The 21932-nt window shown below is 37.9% G+C and overlaps 1 protein-coding gene across 3 annotated transcripts in view; it reads left to right on the top strand.

Annotated features, from left to right (window-relative positions):
• Positions 1-21932, top strand: part of SP4 (Sp4 transcription factor) — a 72501-nt gene that overhangs the window by 19408 nt on the left and 31161 nt on the right. For 2 of the 3 annotated variants that reach the window (XM_079931042.1, XM_079931044.1), the window contains one exon: positions 19892-20120. The exons of the other annotated variant lie outside the window; for it this stretch is intronic. In XM_079931042.1, the coding sequence (XP_079787168.1) occupies positions 19892-20120 (229 nt within the window). The remainder of the gene's footprint in view (positions 1-19891; positions 20121-21932) is intronic. 3 annotated transcript variants of the gene reach the window in all.

Raw genomic sequence — 21932 nt, 5'->3', positions numbered from 1 at the left:
TAATATGTGTATGTGTTTAATATTTTGCAGTCTCATTTTCTATCACATGTTCATTTTGTTGCAACATACAGTGCCATTCTGGTAATGTATTAAACATTCAATAAATATCCAGTAGAAAGAAGTGAGACTTCTCTGTTACTTAGCTTAATTGGGTGTGTTAACTATGGGTTTTATTTTCTGTTTTCTGATGCTTTGACATCTGGGGCCTCACTGACCCTGGAGGGACTGCCCTTTCCAGGGTTAACAAGTTCCTAGAGATAGTAAACAACTCCACCTCGAGTGTACTTTTCAAATACAAACCACTCCAGAGCCCACCCCACAACCACATCCTTTATGGCCGTCATACTTCAGGCCACTATCTACCTGCTCTAATCACAGGACCAGGTACCAGACAACAAAGGACAGACCTCATGCTCCAGAGCCCTTTGAAATTATTCACACTGGCCAGTCCTAAGCCTGTTTCCCCTGCCTGTGTTCCTCCTGCCTCGTGCCTTTTCCTTTTTGTGGAAACCACAATACAGGATCCTGTCCACAATTCCTCTCTGGCCCTCTGCCTCCTGATCCACCCTGGTGCCCCCCAGTGTGGCCCGCTGGGGCATGGTAACTCTTACCCTCCTCTGGGTAACTGAATAACAAGCTGTCTTTTCATTGGCAATCCTCTCAGCTTACTATATCTCAGATTTTCTGTTAATACATTATATTTTAAAACAGTGGACTGCTGATTTATTTTCTAATTTTTATGTCAAAGAGTCTTATTACAAAGAAATAGTACTTAATATTGCTAAGTTTAAAGTTTTCTTCAGAACTAATGAAAATAGAGATTCAGAATGGTATTGAGATATGTATGTTTGTGTGCAGGTGAATATATACATATGTTCATGTATATAAAAAAATTTTTTTTAACCATATTGGAAGATGACAGAAATTCTCATCTGTAAGCTACCTTTACACACCATCTTTGGTTCAGCTCTTTTTGTTTATAGGTGAAAAAAGTAAAGTTTGTTTATAAGTGAAAAACCCCAAAGTGGATATGTAGTTTACCCAAATCACATCTTTAGTTATTGGCAAAGTCAGGATAACCCAGGTCCAACTCCCTGAGGCTTAAATAGACATGCAAGTGTCATAAGCATCTTTATTAGGAAGAAAATTGTAGATAAGTTTTTCTTGCTTCTTCTCTTTCTCAAAGGAATAAGATCTTAAAGTTAATTTTGTTTTCTCCTGTCCCAAGTGTCAGTATTTTGGTTGCTAAATAATTGTTCCAATTGTTATAATTTTTTCATTTAGCAAAACTAAAATTTGATATAGTTATTAAATTTTATTTCATAAACTATTTTTAATTCTAGAATCCAAATATTTTATGTGCACAGTTCACCCATTTTGTATCTCAGCTCTTCATTTTTAATTTTTGTTTTTGATGTTAGATTTTCAAACTTAGAAACTTGTAGCAGCCTTTATGCTAGACACTTTGTTGTAAACATTTTTCCGTGTTTGTACTTTTATGGTAAATTTGACTGGGCCAAATAATCATTTTGTGAACTGAGATAATATGGGGAGAAGTTGTTGAGAGATCAGTGAATTATAGTGGACAAAAAAATGAGTTAGGAGTTTTCGTGGGTTTTCTCAGTGAGTTGTTTTTAATTTTTTTGGTAGACATAATCTTAAGAGGTACATAATACAAGATGTGGGGTGAAATAGCTTTCTGCTGTGTTCTGTATTGCTGGGTCTTTATATAAATATTGGATCAAGTTTGGCTTTTCCACATTTGAAGAAATAGAAAGGGGAGGTGGCTTTTCTTAAATTTAATTTTTATTTTATATTATAGTTGATATACAGTGTTGTGTTAGTTTAAGGTGTACAGCAAAGTGATTAGGATACATATATCCATTCTTTTTCAGATTTTTTTCCCATAAAAGTTATTACAGAATATTGAATAGAGTTCCCAGTACTACACAGTAGGTTCTTGTTGATTATCTATTTTATATATAGTGGTGCATATATGTTAATACCATACTCCTAATTTATCCCTCCCCCAGCCTTTCCCCTTTGGTAATCATAAGTTTGTTTTTGAAGTCTGTGAGTCTCATTCTGTTTTGTAAATAAGTTCATTTGTATCACTGTTTTAGATTCCACATGTAAGTTATATCTTACGATATTTGTCTTTCTTTGTCTGACTTCACTTAGGATGATAATCTCTAGGTCCATCCATGTTGCTGCAAATGGCAAAATTTCATTCTTTTTTATGGCTGAGTAATATTCCATTGTATATATGTACCACATCTTCTTTATCCATTCCTCTGTTGATGGACATTTTGGTTGCTTCCATGTTTTGGCTATTGTAAATAGTGCTGCAGTGAACATTGGGGTGCATGTATTTTTTCAAATTGTGGTTTTCTCCAGGTATGTGCCCAGGAGTGGGATTGCTGGATCATACTGTAATTCTCTGTATTCTCCTTTTACCTTTTTAAGGAACCTCCATACTGTTCTCCATAATGGTTATACCAATTTACATGCCCACCAACAGTGTAGGAAGGTTCCCTTTTCTCTGCAACCTCTCCAGCATTTATTGTTTGTAGACCTTTTGATGATGGGCATTCTGGCTGATGTGAGGTGATACCTCATTGTAGTCTTAATTTGCATTTCCCTAGTAATTAGCATGTTGAGCATCTTTTCATGTGCTTTTTGGCCATCTGTCTGTCTTCTTTGGAAAAATGTCTATTTATATCTTCTGCCCATTTTTAGATTGGTTTGTTTGTTTTGTTTTTGCTTGTTTTTGGTATTGAGTGGCATGAGCTATTTGTTTATTTTGGAGATTAATCGCCTGTTGTTCGCTTCTTTGCAAATATTTTCTCCCATTCTGTGAGTTGTCTTTTCATTTTGTTTATGGTTTCCTTTGCTGTGTAAAAGCTTTTAAGTTTAATTAGGTTCCATTTGTTTATTTTTGTTTTTATTTTCATTAGGAGGTGGATCCCAAAAGATAGTGCTGCAGTTTATGTCAGAGAGTGTTCTGCCTTTGTTTTCCATGTAGCTGTCCAGTTTTCCCAGCACCGCTTACTGAAGAGACCATCTTTTCTTCGTTGTATATTCTTGCCTCCTTTGTCGTAGATTAATTGACCATAGGTGCATGGGTTTATTTCTGGGCTTTCTATCCTGTGCCATTGATCTATATTTCTGTTTTTGTGCCAATACCATACTGCCTTGATTACTGTAGCTTTGTAGTATAGTCTGAAGTCAGGAAGTGCGATTCCTTCAGCTCTGTTTTTCTTTCTCAGGATTGCTTTTGCTATTTGGGGTCTTCTTTGTTTCCATACAAATTCTGAATTTTTTTGTTCTAGTTCTGTGAAAAATGCCACTGGTAATTTGTTAAGGATTGCATTGAATCTGTAGATTGCCTGTGGTAGTGTAGTCACTTTGACAATATTGATTCTTCCAATCCAAGAACATGGTATATCTTTATCTGTTTGTGTCATCATTAATTTCTTTCATCAGTGTCTTATATTTTTCAGAGTACAGGTCTTTTGCCTCTTTAGGTAGGTTTACTCCTAGGATTTTATTCTTTTTGATGCAGTGGTAGATGGGATTGTTTCCTTAATTTCTCTTTCTGATCTTTCATTGTTATTGTAAAGAAATGCAAGAGATTTCTGTGTATTAATTTTGTATCCTGCAACCTTACCAGATTCATCGATGAGCTCTAGTAGTTTTCTGGTAGCATCTTAAGGATTAGAAAGAACAGTTGGCTTTAAATTGGTCCTCCAGACAGATACTAGTGATAGTTCTCCATTTCCTCAGAAAACTGAATAAAATGTGATATAATTACATTGGAAGGAGAAATTTAGGTTAAACTAAAGAAATACATTCTTAATAATGTAAGTAATTAAATACGGCATAATTTATTGAGGGAGGATTTAAATCTCTACCCTTGAAAATCTTTTATATATTAACTACCTTTTGGATTGTTCTAGAATTGCGTGTCAGTTGCTCACCAGGGATCCTCTAATTTTCTAAATAAGAGAAATTAAGTTTTTTGATCATAAATAAATAAGAGAAACTAAGTTTTTTGATCATAGAATAAATCTGGCTACTTCCTGCCAGATTTCCCATCTGCCAGCTCTTATACCTGGTCTGCTAGAGGCCCAGAGACACTCTTATTACAAAAGCAATCAGCTTTTGTAGTTGAAAATGAACAGCTATAAATGGGAGGTTGGTAATGGTCTGCTCTGCTTTTTCTAATAGTAGCCTGATTATCTTGGCTTCCTCCAGTCTGCAGAGACAGTGCCTTGCATATAGTTGGCGCTTAATAAATATATGACTCAGGAGATGCAGCTCTATTGAAAAAAAATTTGTATTTAAAATACTGATTCCATTTTCCATAGTATGTGGTCATTTTTCAAAAATTGTCAGTTATTTTAAGGACTGATATTCATTTTAACTGTACTAATAATAAGCATACAGAAACTTTGGATTTCACCTTTCAGAATGCTTTGCCTTTTTTGTTAATTGAATAAGATATAATCATCTTATTAATCCCATGGTAGCTTGGAAATCTCTATTTTTTTTCTTTTTTTTGCGGTACGCAGGCCTCTCACTGTTGTGGCCTCTTCCATTGCGGAGCAGAGGCTCCGGACGCACAGGCTCAGTGGCCATGGCTCACGGGCCCAGCCGCTCCGCGGCATGTGGGATCTTCCCGGACCGGGCACGAACCCATGTCCCCTGCATCGGCAGGTGGACTCTCAACCACTGCGCCACCAGGGAAACCCAAAATCTCTATATTTTATATTACTATAAAATCTTCTGATTTTATTTAGTGACATATTAGTTCTATATTGAGTTTGTGTATTATAACTGCTAATAAAAGTTACATTAAACAATTTTTTCTTGTGGTTTTTTTTTATTTAAATTTTTATTTATTTAATTTATTTTTGGCTGCATTGGGTCTTCATTGCTGCACGCAGGATTTTCTCTGGTTGCGGAGAGCAGGGGCTACTCTTCGTTGTGGTGCGTAGGCTTATTGCGGTGGCTTCTCTTGTTGCAGAGCGTGGGCTCTAGTCACATGGGCTTCAGTTTAGTTTCTCCGTGGCATGTGGAATCTTCCCGGACCAGGGCTCGAACCTGTGTCCCCTGCATTGGCAGGCGGATTCTTAACCACTGCACCACCAGGGAAGCCCTTTTCTTGTGTTTTAGCATTGTAGTTCCTTTTTGTACTGAAATGTTAGATACTCATTGGACAGCCATAGTTTAGATACTGTAAATCTGGCCAAATTTTACACCTTGTTGTTTTAGGATTTTAAAATCATTTGTGGACTTCCCTGGTGGCGCAGTGGTTGAGAGTCCGCCTGCCGATGCAGGGGACACGGGTTCATGCCCCGGTCTGGGAAGATCCCACACGCCGCGGAGCGGCTGGGCCCGTGAGCCATGGCCGCTGAGCCTGCGCGTCCGGAGCCTGTGCTCCACAACGGGAGAGTCCACAACAGTGAGAGGCCCGCGTACCGCAAAAACAAAAACAAAAACAAAAAATAAAATAAAATCATTCGTAATTCTTTGTTTACTAATTAAAACTAAAATTTTTATGTGACACAGGTCTACTGGTGGCCTTTGAACTTAAGTTAGTAAGTTGTTAGGGTTTGTAAGAAATATAACTAAATGTAGTTTTATTTTATTTTCAGGCTATTCTCTAAGTTTATACAGGATTTAGTAGGTTGAGAAATAACACTTGCATGTTCCTTTCCTTTTCAAAATCATCAAGGGTAAGCAGGCAAGAGTCTTCCGTGATAATGAATAGATCATCATCTGCCCAAGCTGATAAAGCACATTGAATTTTTCCGAGGGACAGCAAAATAGAAATAGAAAATAATTAAACTCCCTAATGTGACAAAGGGGATAGGGATATGAATGTGATCCACTGTATTTTTTTAAATTAGTTCTTTTACTTTATATGATTCATTTCCCAGCTATTGCTATATATCATGGTTAAATGTATGTATGTAGAAATAATCTTGAGATACCTTAGCTGTGAGTAATTAATGAAATAAAATATTAATACAGGTGTATTGTAATTCATTCATGGTCTTTTGGTGCTTTATTGTGATGAAGAAATTAAAAGGACAAAATAGTTAAACTTAGGAGTTCTTAGAACTATTTAAGAGGAAATGTAGAGATCATTTGTTAAGAATGAGGCTTTGATTATAATTTTACAGTGGAGTTCATTCATTTCCTTGTCTGCACACATCTTTAAATTATTTAAGTTAGTCTCTTCCATCAAATGCACAAACAGTTCTGTCTTCTAAGGTTTATTTCTGAAAATGAGATTTTAAATTAATCTGTGAATTTATGTAAGTGAATAGAACCTTTTCTTTGTCTATGTTCTAACCCCCCCCAAAATATGCCAAATGTTATTTCTGTTCAAGAAAGTCAATATAATTCTAAAAATTCTCCCCCCCACCCCCAAAGATGTGCTCATACTCATCTTAATTGGAATTGAAAAGAGGTGACTAGAACTGAATTCCCCACAACTGAAGATGGGTCTGGATTGCATGGTAGGGGATGTAGGATGGTTCTTACATGGTTAGAATGATTCCCTCTATGGTTTTAGAGAAAATCTGTGCCTGGTTCATGTACACTTGGAAGTAGAAAGCTAGTCTTTCCTGATTGCTCAGTTTGCTGTTTAGAGATGAATCTTAAAATAGCCATCTATGGGGTTAGACTGATCTGTGACAACCTAACAGTGTTGGCTCAGCCTCCCTTGGCCCTGAACTGCACAACTATTTTAAGCTGTGAGCCTAAGAACTGACAGGGCATACTGTACCCTGGTAGCAGTGAGGGCCACTTCTGTGTTTCCAGGGCTGGACAGATCAGCTGTAAACTTCTATGCAATTAAGACTATCATTCTGATGTTTTAGGAATCCTCATACCAAACTACACAAGCTAGCTTGCCTTGATGTATCAGATTTCATTAAAATAAATACCATTGTGGGGGGAAAGAAAGATAATTAAAACAGAAACCGTATATTTTACTTGTTTATTTTGAGCACTGCTTGTTTGGGTGAACTGCCTATAAAAGAGAAAAATCCCGTCATTTGATGATCATTGTTAAAAGATTTTGCTGTTTTCATATACCAGTACACTATTTCCTGATTCCATGATTGCCTTTGCCAATTCTCTGCTGTCATGTCAGACTGCTTTTACCCCTATTATTTCCTGTCATTGAGTTGTTAGTGTCCCTGGTTGCTGATATGCTCTTTTTCTTATTACTTGTAACCTCTCAACTACGTATCTTTTTTGTGATTAGTCCTTAAGTTCCTACTAAGTGTAGGCACAGAGCTAAATTCCTAGGACATAAAGATGGTATAAGACATAGTCCCGGCTTTCAAAAAGGTTCTGTTCTATGAGGAGACAGAATATCATTAAAATTAAAGACAGTACATAGAAATAATATAGTAAAAGCAAGCTGAATGATAAAAGGTAGTTATATTGAAATTAAAAGCAGGAAGATGCCACTGAGAGCCAGGATAGAAATGAAAGGCTTTATGATGCCTAGGAGGCTTGAACTGATTCTTGAAGGAAGGGGAAGCCCCCCCAAAAAGCATGAAGTAAGAAGGAACGCATTATTGGCCAAAGAAACAACAGGTACAAAAGAGAGCAAGCTGTAATGTGCTTTACATATTTAAGAAAGAATTGGTAGATCCTTTTAGTTAGAACCAGTCCCCTGTGGATACAGTACTGTGTAATCAAAGTGGAGACTTTGAGGGAAATGGTAGAAGATGCAGTTGGCAAGATTGGTAGAAGTTTGGTTATAGACTGAGAGTGTCAGACCAAAGACAGGGCACACGTCACTGAAGGAGTGTGTGAATGTGTTAATTTTTGGAGGGATAGAGGAAGGGAAGTTTCATTTATGAAGTGGTATTTTAGTTTTATTGTCTAGCAGACACAGGAGAAACAGGAAAGCCAATTTTGGGACTGTAGAGTTAGCTCAGATATCAGTGATGGGAAATCAGAACCTGGGTGTAAAGTGTGACTCAAGAGACTTTAAGAAAACAATTGACAGGATTTGATGCATGACTATAGAGAGGAAAGAATAAGGTAAAGGTAATCCTTAAGAGTTTGAGCCCAGGTGGCCATGAGAATGATTGCACTGTTAAAAGAAACGACATTGAGAAAAGCAAAGTGATGAACCTGAATTTTGATATTTTTAAAGTTTGAGTTAATAGTAAAACATTTCTTTGGAGATGTCCAGTTTGTATTTGGAGATTGTATCTGAGAAGAGGGATCAGAGTTGACGTTCCAGATTTGGAAGTCTTCTACATAGAGCTGGTAGTTGAAATTATGGCAGTATGTGAAATTGATGAGGGAGACAGTTTTGAGTTTGAAGTGCAGTAGAGTGACAACTAGCCTTAGGGTTACACTCAGTCTTCTGGGGACAAAGGAAGGGTTGAGTCTAGAGAAGTGAGAGCAGTCAGGGAGATAGGAGGAGGACAGGGTTGTATGTCGACAACTAAGAGGAATCTCAGAGTGTTAAACATTGAAAAGATGACTTGGAGAGTGAGTGTTGAGAAAAGTTCGTTGAATTTTGTGTTTGAAACTTGATGAGATCCGAGAACTGTGCTGTTCAATATGAAAGCCACAAGCCACATGTGACTATTTAAGGTAAAACTAATTAAAATTAAAAACTTATTTTCTCAGTTGGACTGCATTTCGATAGCTAATAGCCACATGTGGCTAGAGGCTGCCATATTGGAGAGCCCTGATACAGAATTTCTTCATTATTGCAGAAAGTTCTATAGGATAGTACTATGTTGTGCAGCTTAGGGAATGTTGCAGCAAAACTGTGAAAGCATTTAAATGGATGAATGAGTGGTGAAAATATGACCTAGCAAGTGTAGGATACACTTTGGATAAGTTTGATTAAAACAGGAAGAGGACACTATATTGGGGGCTAGTAGAGAAAGGCTTCTTAGGATTGATTATGTTCATTCATTTGGTAAAAATTTATTGCAGTCCTATTAGTTGCTAAGTACTATGCTAGGTATGGAGACCACAATGCTAAAGAAGGCATTAAAGAGTACGTAAATATGTAAGTGGAGCAGGGATGTGGGCGGTTGGTTAGAAATCAGATTAGCTATGATGTAGTGTGATAATGCTTTAAATAGAAGTAACTGGCTTCTGTGGGGACATAAAAGTGCATAGTTGGCCCCGCCCTCCATATTTGCATGTTCCACATCTGTGGATTCAACCAACTGCAGAACATAGACAAAGGACAGGTAAACACTTCAGTGGTTGGTTGAATCCATGGATGCGGAACCTGTGGATATGGAGGGCTGACTATGGAACTTGAGCAGGTTTTGGTTAAACACAGAGCGTCCTGGAACCAGTCCCCTGAGGATACAATACTGTGTAATCAAATGAGGGAATTTGTGAGGAAGGATTCTTAAGGAGGTGATACAGGATAGCTCAGATAGGATGGCAAGAAATTAGCCAGGTTGGCAGAGAAAGGATATTCCAGGCAAAAGGTCAGAGTCATGTCATGATGTGATCAGGGAACCACAGATAGTTTCATGTGTTCAGACCAAGAGTTTATATGCACTAGTTGTGGTGGCAAGGGCCAGGTCATGGAGATTCTTCTCTTGTCATGATAAGAATTGAAAAGGTATCCTGAAAGCTATGAGGAGCCCTTGGGGAACCTTAAGAAGTGGAATATCATGGTCAAATTTTCATTTTAGGTTGCATAATATGGACTTGGATGGGAGGGGGCTAATCTGATTTCAAGGAGATTGGTTCAATAGGAATATAGAACTAGTGGAGAGGGAAGGACTGGAGAGAGAGAAGAAATATGTTTTCTGAGGTAGTATTAGAAGATGAAATCAATTTGTTTTCTGAGGGGAATTACCACTGGATATGGCAGAAGTTCAAAGAGGCAAGGGACTATTAGCAAAAGACGCCAGATGAAGCCAGAAGAGGTTGCTGAATTGAGAGTGTGTTTGCAGTCAGATAACTAGAGAGCAAGGTGAGGATGAGGATGAAGTTCAGAAGTTTTGGGATTAGCAGTGATTTTAGCCAGAGTCTGTGGTTCTGTGCCTGAACCTTGGAATTAGACAGACCTTGATTCAAGTCTTGGTTTTACCACTTAAATCTCAGTTAAGTGTTTTTCTAGATACTAGTGTCCTCATCTGTAAAATGGCAATAATAGTGTTACTTTAGTGGAATAATATATGTAAAGTCTTTTGCACAGTGCTTAGAGCACAGAAAAGTTTTCACTAGGGCTAGCAACCATTTTTTGTTATTATAATTATTTTTCTTTTATTGAGTTCTTCCTTTCTATTGTCAGTGTTCTTTTTCAGGGACTCATCATCTGGAAGGTAAAATAGCTTCTTCTTAACTGGCTTCTCTGTCTCTAGCTTTGCTGTCACATACTTGACATTCCAGAGTTTTCCTAAAACCCAGATTTGATTATGTACTCCTTTTCTCTTCGTCAGAGCCTTCATAGGTTTCCAGTTGCAGACTTTTCAAGTTATTAATGCTTTTTTTTTAATTAAAAAAATTTTTTTTGGCTGTGTTGAGTCTTTGTTGCTGCGCGTGGGCTTTCTCTAGTTGTGGTGAGCAGGGACCACTCTTCGCTGTGGTGCGCGGGCTTCTCACTGCAGTGGCCTCCCCTGTTGAAAAGCACGGGCTCTAGGCTCCCAGACTTCAGCAGTTGTGGCTCGCGGGCTCTGGAGCTCAAGCTCAGCAGTGTGGCGCATGGCCTTAGTTGCTCCACGCCATGTGGGATCTTCCCGCACCAGGGCTCGAACCCGTGTCCACTGCATTGGCAGGAGGATTCTTAACCACTGTGCCACCAGGGAAGCCCTAAAGAAATATTTTGGGTTACGAAGTTAAGATATTTTTACTGGTAGGGTTATATAGTAAAGAAACTTTGGAGATTACTAGTGTTTGTTTTCTTACAATCAGCATTCTCACTGCTTGCTTCTTAATTCTGTTTAGATGTCCCTTCTAAGTGTATTCATTCTGTAAAAAAAGGTAGTTCTTCCTTTCACTTTCTTGAATTCAGGTATCAGATTAGTGAAGTTTAGGGTTCATTTTTAAAACGTTGCCCAAATCTGCTCTTCATGGTCGACATCTGCTCTTCATGAATAATGGCAACCACTTTAGGACTTAAAATGAGAGTGAAAAAGCTTAATTACCACCTGCCATGCCTCATCAATAGCAGATCCTAAGTGATTGGAGTTGCCTTTCCTTCCTAGTTCAAGGAGGTTCAAAAGAGCAACACCTTCAAGCATGAAAATTGGTTGGCAGGTTTTACTTAGGTATACCTCTGAGATACCTGCTCTTGAAATACAGCCTAGTGTCTTATTAGGTGTTGTTGAATTTCTGACCCATTTTAAGAGATGCATAGCTTGTAAACCAAGCTTGACCTGGTTGTGTGTGGAGTTTTGTTTTTTTCAATAGATGGTAATGAAAAGCAAAATCTTAAATTGATGCATAGGGCTGGTTTAGGCAGCTTTCCTATCTAATCTGTGTAAAGGTCATGTTAGAACACTGATAAAGTCATGTCCATAATGTAATATGGAGGATATAATGATGGGTCTTCTACAGGTCTTATTTGAAAATTATGAATAGAACTTCCACACTCCATTCACTTGATTGTTTGGCAATGTTGTGTCTAAAATGTGACCTTGAATCCATTAATTTTCTGTTTAAGACATTGATAACTCTCTATTGCCTCCAAAGCCCAAATTATATCCCTGGTTCCCAAGGAGATACCATAGCCACCTGGAAAAGAGTGCAGGGCTCTGGATTCAGGCTGAACAAGGTTCACACCCTGGCTTTGTAACTTGATAGCAGCTGTACTTGATAGCAGCTGTATAACCTTGGGAAATTTACATAACCTCTCAGAGCCTTCAGAGAGGGCATTAGGTGATAAAGGATAAAGTAGTTGATTATGTATTCTGGCCATTTAATAAATTCAGTAAATGTAGGTGACTATTATATGGCAGCTATTCTCTGGTTGGGGAAGGGAGGGGTGGCCATGATATTTTAACAAGGATCCACCCCTCACACCCCCACCCCAGAAAGTCACTTGTTTAAGAAATTGAATAAGGACCTTCCTGATCTAGCCCTCCAGCACTACCTTTAAGCCCCTCGTTTCCTGGAACTGTAATCTCCAGCAATATGCTGTCTCAGAGTTATGCCTGTAAATATACCCATTCCCATTGCCTTCCTGTTTACCTTTATTCTTTCTACCTGGCAGTGGTTTTATCTCCTCCAGGAAACCTTCATTGTTTCTCCTTTCTAGTAAATCATCTTCCTCTGTACTACTTAGGCATCTTATGTATGTTTTTGTTGTAGCACATATTATAATTATTTGTTTAAACTTGTCTTCCCCACACGTTCGAATTTCAAGTCAGACTCTATTTATCTTTATTTCTCCAGCAGTGTTAAGCATGTAGCAGGTACTCAGGAAATGTTTGTCGAATGAATAAATCTCACTTGTACACTAAGTTCTTATGCAAAGATCTAAGACTTATAGAAATCTGAACGGCTGTTATTAAGTATTTGTACTTAACCAGTTATGCAATTTCAGATGTATTGGAGTTAACATTGAGTGTTTATTGTACTCCAGACATTGTGCTAAGTGTATTACATGCGTTATCTCAGTTAATTCCTGCCACTCAAAGGAAGAAACTACAGAGATTTAGAACTCAAAGACAGATCTGCCTGACTTCAAAGCTCTGTTTAATCTATAGGTATTGCTAAACTGTCTGTTGTACCTACTCAGGGACTCAGTATAGGTTTACAACTTGTACATGACCCATGATAGGTCATGGAAATCATTTGCTAATATATAGTTCACCTTCACTTAAGAAGTTCAGAGAAGACTCAGTTATTTCTTAATGTTCTCAGGTTATAGTTCATCTGTAGAAAAACACAGAGTTGACAGCTCTTCAATAGGTAAAGAAGTATTTTGGAATAAGCATAATTTCAAACTCAAGGTATTATTCTTTTTACTACCACTGTACTATGGAATCTATCCAAGTCATATATCTGTCAAAGTCTGTTCCCAAATGTATATTACTCTCTTTGTAAGGGCTTTAATTCAGAGTCATGTAGTTGCTTTTTTTTTTTTTTTAATGGAGCTGCATATAGTTTATCGTTTTTCTAGGCATATAAATGTACCATGTTTTAATTTTTCATACATTTTATTTTGGTTCTGGTTGTTTATAATGAATAAATGAGGGCCATGAACATTAGTTGAGTTATGGAAGCTCAGTTTAAGTAGGGCTTCTTAACCTCAGCACTACTGACATTTTAGACCAAATAATTCTTTGTTTTGAGGGCCTGTCCTGTACACTGTAAGATGTTTAAGAGCATCCCTGGCCTCTGTCCACTAAATACCAGTAATACCTTCCAAGTTGTGAAAACCAAAAACGTCTCTAGATATTGCCAAATATCCCCTGGAAGACAAAAATACCTCCAGGTGAGAATCACTAGTTTAAAGAGACTTACAGCCAACAAGAGTAGAATTTTTAGTTAACTTTTTTTTTTTGAACAGCTTTATTGAGGTGTGATTCATATACCATATGATACAACCATCTAAAGTTTACATTCAGTGGCTTTTAGTGTATTCACAGAATTGTGTATTCATCACCATGATATAATTTTAGGACATTTTCATAACCTCATAAAGAAACCCCAGGGACATTAGCAGTCACTTCCCATTTCTTCTTCCTACTCCCCCTGCCCCCCAACCCTAGACATACCTGGTTATCTTATTATGTTTAGGAATACACAGCCTTCTTGTCTGTTTTAAGTTAGATTATAAGGCAACCAAATCCTATTTCAGAGTATAGTTATTGAAAATTATTTGCATCAAAGTAAGGAGGCATATATTCTTTCCTTCAGAGGCCTTTGTATAGACAGACTCCCAGTTAAATCTGTAGAGGAAATAAATAAACCAAAATAGGCTGATTTAAGAATCATTTTAATGTTTTCACAAGAGTAAGAAGTCCCTCTAGCCCTCCACAGCAAGTTTTATATTATGGAAGTCAACAATTTTTGTTTTTCCTGTTCAAATCTAGTAGATAACCTTATATCCTAGACTATGTGTAAAAAACACAATTATGAAACATGTACTTAAAATAGTATTTTGAACCTGTGCGTCACTATTATTAAATAGATCATTTTCAGTGAATTGGTAGTTGGGTTAATTTTTTTACTGATAGATAGTTGGGGTTTCTTTTATTTTTCAAATGTATAGGCCTGTTTTACGTACACAGTAATGTTACCTGTCGTTCAAATCTTGTAAGTCACGTTTTTTTCCATAAGAATAAATAAGGACCAGTTGGATTATATTCTCTTATTTATAAAACAAAAATATTAACTGTCCTACTTCCCTCAAAGGGTTGGTGTGAAATGCTAAGAGGATCAAATCAGTCAAAGGAAATGGACAATAAGGTTGTATCTTCATCTTTTATTATTTCTACTTCTCCCCTTGTGTTCCCATTGTATTTAAATGTTGTGAAGGCATCAGAGTTTTTAAAATGTCATTTATAGCTGACTTTGCAGGGCTTGACCAAGCCATATTTCCTTTGGTTTTAATATATGTGGGTAAAGCTTATACATCATAGAAAATATTTTAAACAAGACAAAGTGTCCTTAATAAATAGAGCTACACAAAAGAAATGATCTAAGCCATAGTAGATAAATGGCAAAGGATTTGAACACACAATTCAGAAAAGGTATTCAGATGGCCAACACATATTTGAAGAACATGTTCAGTTCTATTAGGAATCAGATAAATGCAGATAAAAGCAATAATAAAGTTCCATATTGGGTCTGTTAGTTACCAGCAGGTTTTTTCCTTTTAAAATTAATCTTTAATATGCTAGTAATACATGGAAACATTTTCCTTGTTTTAAAAAAAGTGCAGCTAACACTCCTGCTGACTACACTTCAATCTCAGTCTCCCTTTTAGAAGTAAGCACTGTTAATCAATTTGTTACATATCCTTTCAGACTTTTTTCAATTTATGTGTTAGTGTGAAAATCATTGTAGGAAATATATAGTGTCTGTAGTATGTATCATAACGTAAACATCAGTAACTTTGTTTCATTCAGCCATATATTTTAGAGGTTTATTTAGGTTAGTGCATAAAGATTTCTTTCATTCTTTTTATCTATTACAGAATATTCTTTTTTTTTTCCAATATACACTTTAAATTTATTTATTTATTTATTTTTGTCTGCGTTGGGTCTTCGTTGCTGCACGCGGTCTTTCTCTAGTTGCAGTGAGCGGGGTCTACTCTTTGTTATGGTGCATGGGCTTCTCATTTTGGTGGCTTCTCTTGTTGTGGAGCACAGGCTCCAGGCCCTTGGGCTTCAGTAGTTGCAGCATGTGGGCTCTAGAGCGCAGGCTCAGTAGTGGTGGCACACGGGCTTAGTTGCTCCACAGCGTGTGGGATCTTCCTGGGCCAGGGCTCGAACCAGTGTCCCCTGCACTGGCAGGTGGATTCTTAACCACTGAGTCACCAGGGAAGCCCCAGGATATTCTTATTGTATAATAGTTCTGCAAATATGATTCTTCTGGAAACAATGTTAAGAATGAACTTATAGAGGACAGTGGTAGCGGGGAGACCAGTTAGGAGGCTATTGTAGTAATCAAGCAAGAGAAAATGGTAGCTCGGTAGGAGTACCGTTTTTGTGGGATAACCTGTCTGATTCCTAGACAGATTCCCTGTGAAAAATCTGTGTGGAAATGTTCCCTGGCAGATGACAAGAAGAGTCTGACACTCATGAGAGGTGTTTGAGCATAAGGTACAGATTTGGGAGATACAGCTTACACATAGTAGTAAAAGTTATGAAAGTGTGTGAATAAACCAAGGAGCAAGTTAGAATGAGAAGTTGGAACTATGTGGGGGTGGCTAGAGAAGTGGGAGGAACAGCAGTGGTGAGTAGTGAGAAGCCCAAGAAGGAGAGCATTTCAAGAAGAGGGTGGGATTAGCAGCTCCAGGTGCTCCAGAGGTGAAATAAGATCAAAGGGAAGAGTATGTTTGGGTTTACCATCAGAGAAATCATTTGTTCTGTCATCATTTTAGCAGAATGATGAGTTGGACACCTAATTTCAGTAGTTTAAAGAGAGAATGGGAAGGACTTCCCTGGTGGCGCAGTGGTTAAGAATCCACTTGCCAATGCAGGGGACACGGGTTTGATCCCTGATATGGGAAAGATCCCACACGCTGCGGAGCAGCTAAGCCCGTGCGCCACAACTACTGAGCCTGTGCTCTGAGAAGGCTGAGCACCGCAACGAAGAGTAGCCCCTGCTCTCCACAACTAGAGAAAGCCCATGCGCAGCACGAAGACCCAACGCAGCCGATAGATAGATAGATAGATAGATAGATAGATAGATAGGTAGAAAGAAAGAAAGAAAGAAAGAAAGAATGGGAAATGAGGAGTAAAGGCAACCAGTGTAGGTAAATCTTTTAAGAACGTGACGTCAGTTTAGGTTTAAATGCTGATAGGGAAAGCTAACAGAGAGGAAGAGTTTCTGAGATTGTAGGGAGTTAGCTCCAACAGTCAAGTTTTAAGGACAGAGTAGTCAATGGTGTCACATGCAACAGTGCAGTCTTATTTGTGTGCATTGAGAAAATGCACATTGGATTTGGCCTTTAGGAGGAAATCTGTGAGCCAGGAGCTGAGTCCCTGTGGTGGAAGTCCTTTGAATGCCAGACTTTGGTCAATGGGGAATGAATGAAAGTTATTGAGCACAGAAGTGATATGATCAAAACAGCATTAAAATGTTTTTCTTTTAAATTTTCCTTTATTAAGCTTATGTTATTGAGTGGCTCTGTTGTTTGGGCTCTGTTCCACATCTGGAGATACATCAGTGAACATAACAGGCAGGATCTCTGTTACCATGGCACTGAACATTCAGAAGTGAGGCGAAGACAGAAAAAAATAAAAGGACAAGATAATTTAAGGCAAGTAAGACAAAACTTGGTGATCATACAGAAATGGACTAAGGGGAACTATGATGATGTGGTCAGGAATGGCATTTCTAAAGAGGAGGATTTGAACTGAGATCAGACTGTTACTAACGAGTCAGCTGTGCAGAGATCTGGGTGCAAAGGCATCCTCGCCCAGACTAGAGAGTGTGTGCAAAGGCCCTAAGCAGGGAATGAGCCTGATTTGTTTGAGGACCAGAGGAAAAGGCAAGTGTGTTAGGAGTAGAGCGAGCAAGGGAGAGACTAATAAAAGATGAGGTCTGAGAGGTGGGTGGAGTTAAACTTGAGCAGGGCCTTAGAGGCCTTAGTAAGGAGTTTGGTGGCTTGTTCTTGATCGGTCACAGAAATGAAAGAAAAGTAGTATTGAGCTGTTGTTGAACTGTCTGGGACATCTAGGTTAAGAAGTCAAGAGAGTTGTCAGGCTTAAATATTTAAATTCAAATATGGTTTGCTTAGTATTATTCCTTGAAATAACTCCTCAAGTTGTTTAGGCATTCAACAAATAAACGTTCGTAGGGAGGCTTGAGAGTCTGTTGAAATGGTATGATCAGCCAGTGATCATGGATCTCTAGCAGTTCTTTGACATAATGAAGGGCATCTTAAATAAATATCATTGCAACCTGAAAGGAATGACCAACTGTTGTATAAACAGTAGCTGGAAAAATTACGGCCAGAAATATCTCATGACTTCAGGGGACATAAAGAATACTTGCCAACCTGAAATACCTGCATCTCCATAGGGACCAATCTATAAAGACTTTGTATAGTGTTTAGTGCTGGTTTGGATAGAACTCCCATTTCCAAAAATGCTTTTTTCCCCCCAGTAAATAGGGAGTATGTGTATCACTGTGCTTCTAGATGCATAAGTAGTTTGCATAGTTTGCTTAGCCAAGGTCATCCTTAAGGAATCTGGTTTTACTGAGTATGTAGAACTTATGTGTGCCCGAAAGCTGCATTGAGGCATAATAATTATACTTTACATATTGCTTTACAGTTTACAAAGCCTTTACCCATTAGAAAATCAATTTGATCTTCATAAACAACTCTTCAAAGTAGGTGAGGGACAGGAATTTTAGGGAGGTCAGTATTATTAGAGGTGAGGAAAGTGAGGATCTCCAAGTGTACAGTCACTGAATGGGACGTGAACTCACAACTTCTCACTTTACTTTTCATTTCTTTACCTATCACACCTTGTTAATGCAAAGGTGAATGAAAATTTAAACTTTACTAGAAGAACTAAAATATGTGTCTCTACTAAAGCAGTGACAGAACACATATTTTTTTTTATTATTAATTTTTGGCTGTGTTGGGTCTTCGTTGCTGCGCGCAGGCTCTTCTCTAGTTGCGGCGAGCGTGGGCCACTCTACCTTGCTGTGTGCGGGCTTCTCATTGTGGTGGCTTCTCTTGTGGAACACAGGCTCCAGGCACACAGGCTCAGTCTTTGTGGTTCATGGGCTCTAGAGCGCAGACTCAGTAGTTGTGGCGCACGGGCTTAGTTGCTCTGCGGCATGTGGGATCTTCCCGGACCAGGGCTCGAACCCATGTCCCCTGCATTGGCAGACGGATCCTTAACCACTGCGCCACCAGGGAAGCTCCACATATATTTTATTTGTGTTAAAGTTATTGGTACTACCAAAGGTTTCAGATTGCTGTGACGACACAGAGGAGGGTGAGATTGACTTTGGCTGGCAGAGTCAAAGGTTTAATTTTGTTTTGAAAATGTGTGCTATTTTCTCACTTGCTAATTTTTATTGTCTTTTCTTGGTTGCTTCGCATGTTTAAAGTACTACATATGCAGCTTTAAAATAAACCCTTTTATTTTATATGCAGTACTCACATGTTTGTTTCTGCAACCATATTTTATTCTTGTATTGCCACTCAACTCAGTGGAGACTAGTAATAATGATAGTTAACATGTAATGAACAGTTCTTTGCTAGGCGCTGGTGGTGGTAAGGGGTTTGTAAAAATTAACGTATTTAATTCTTACATCAACTCTGAGGTGGGAGCATTCCTTCATAAATGGGTGTTTTCTGCCCCTTCACATACTTGCTATTCCCACACCTGAGAAAGTAGAACTATGTTGAGAGAAAGTATAATTATAAGGCATACTCATATACACTCAGGATCAACTTAAGCCATGTAAATTTTGTCATATTATATATTGCTTATCATATTTTTCCCTAAGCCAACATAGCCAAGTTGGTATGTGTACTGACCTGAGAGGTGAAAACTAAGCTATATAACATGAGTGAATGAAGTAATAATATCCTAAATGTCTGTTCTGTGATTTTAGTGACAGTATGTAATAATCATGCATGGTTTTGCATTTTTAAAAAAACTGCTTAACTCAATGTGTAAAATAAAAAAAAAAGACTCATCAGTAAAGAGATGTTTGCTTAATTTAAAGTGTTTAGGAATGAGAAATGTCCATTATACTTAATCCTTTGTTTAGTTACTTTTTATTCCTGTATTTTTATGGAGTGAATGAGATGTTGCTTACTGTGGAAATGGTCATAATAATGCTTTTTATTTATATAACATCTTTCATCTGAGGATCTCAAAGAATGTCTCATGAATCGTCACAGCACTTCAGTGAGGTAGTAAGGTAGCAAGGATTATTAATCTTCATTTTACAGATGGAGAAATTAAGCCACAAGGGGGTTAAAATTTATGTATAGTCCCACCAACCAGATATAGAGGAAGCCTGAGCTGCTAAGTTTAGAATATTATATTTTAGGAGGATTGGCATAGTATAAAACTTAAATTAACCCCTTTGCTTTTGTACTTTACACAGATAATCTGTTAGAACAAATATGGTAGCTTTAAAGTGTCCATATGGAAATTTTCTAAATCCTTTTTTTAGGAATAGAAAACATTGTAATACTCTTTTCCCCTCTCATTTTTAGGTCAGCAGCAAGGACAAGATGGAGTGAAAGTCCAACAAGCTACAATAGCTCCTGTAACCGTAGCAGTTGGAGGAATTGCTAATGCAACTATAGGTGCTGTTAGTCCTGACCAACTCACACAAGTGCATTTGCAGCAAGGCCAGCAGGCTTCTGATCAAGAGGTGCAGCCTGGCAAGAGGCTTCGAAGAGTTGCCTGTTCCTGTCCTAATTGTAGGGAAGGAGAAGGAAGGTAAATGCTCTATTGCCACCCAACTCAGTGGAGACTAGTATAATAGCTAACATGTAATGAACAATTACATGTAATCAAGGCACGTAGGGTATTAGTTAAAATCAAGCTATTGGCTGAGTACTTCGATCATTAGAACATCACTAGCTTTATAGCCCAAGAGTTGAGATACAATATTGTTATGAAGGGGATTAGATTGAGCTATTCTGGGAATGGGATTTCAGTGGTCCTCTACCATGTACCTTATACTTTCTTTTATGGTTTTCTTTCTTCATTTATTTATGTAAAATTTTAAAACAACTTTATCGATGTAAAACTTACATACCATGTAATTCACTCATTTAAACTGTACATTTCAGTGGTTTTTAATATATTCACAGAGTTGTACATCCATCACCACAGTCAATTTTAGAACTTTTTTGTTCCCCTGAAAACAAATCCTGTATTATTTAGTTATCACTCCCTCTTCCCTCCCAGCTCTAGGCAACCACTAAACTAATTTCTGTGTATAGATTTGCCTGTTCTAGACATTCATATAAATGGAATCACAAAATATGTGGGTTTTGTGACTGGTTTCATTCACTTAGCATGTTTTCAAAGTTGATCCATATTATAGCATATGTCAGTTCTTCATTCTTTTTAATGAACAAAATAATATTCCATTGTATGGATATACAATATTTTACTTATCCATTCATCAGTTGTTGGACATTTGGAACTTTTTCCACCTGTTGGCTATTACGCTGCTACAAATATTCTTATACAAGTTTTTGGTTTTGATTTGCATTTCCCTGATGACTAATGATATAAAGTATGTTTTCGTGTGCTTACTGTTGGCCATTTGTGTATCTCTTTTTTTTTAAATTAATTTATTTATTTTTGGCTGCGTTGGGTCTTTGTTGCTGTGCATGGGCTTTCTCTAGTTGTGACAAGTGGGGGCTACTCTTTGTTGTGGTGCACGGGCTTCTCATTGCGGTGGCTTCTCTTGTTGTGGAGCACAGGGTCTAGGCACGTGGGCTTCAGTAGTTGTGGCATGCGGGCTCAGTAGTTGTAGCTCACTGGCTTAGTTGCTCTGCAGCATGTGGCTCTTCCCAGACCAGCGATCGAATCCATGTCCCCTGCATTGGCAGGTGGATTCTTAACCACTGTGCCACCAGGGAAGTCCCTGTGTGTCTTCTTTAGACAATTGTCTATTAAGATCTTATGCCTATTTTAATTAGATTATTTGTCTTTTTATTATTGAATTATAATAGTTCTTCATATATTCTAGATACAGGTCCCTTATCAGATTTATGATTTGAAATATTTCTTCCCGGTCTCTGAGTTGTCTTTTCACTTTCTTGATAGTGTCCTTTGGAGCACAAACGTTTTTAATTGTGAAGTCCAGTCTTTTCTTTGGGTGCTTCTGCTTTTGGTGTCATACCTAAGAATCCATTGCCCAATCTGAGGTCACAAAGATTCCCACTTTTCTTATAAGAGGTTTATAGTTTTTGTTCTTACATTTAGGTCTTTGATCAATTTGGGGGTTAATTTTTGTGAGGTAAGGATTCATCCAATACCATTTGTTGAAAGACTGTCCCTTCCCCATTCTTTGGATGGTTTTGGCACCCTTGTCAAAAATCAGTTGATCATAGACAGATAGGTTTATTTCTAGACTCTTCAATTCTGTTTCATTGATCTGTATGTCTGTTTCTATGCCAATACCACACTGTCCTGATGACTTTGGCTTTGTGGTAACTTCTGACATTGGGGAGTATGAGTCTTCCAACTCACCCAACATGAAAGGGTTTTTGACTGTGTCAGATGCTTTTCTTC

This window comes from Stenella coeruleoalba, assembly GCF_951394435.1.
Source record: "Stenella coeruleoalba genome assembly, chromosome: 9".
NCBI classification, from domain to species: domain Eukaryota; kingdom Metazoa; phylum Chordata; class Mammalia; order Artiodactyla; family Delphinidae; genus Stenella; species Stenella coeruleoalba.
The sequence above is the reverse complement of the archived record's forward strand: the minus strand, read 5'-3'. Positions and strand labels throughout refer to the sequence as shown.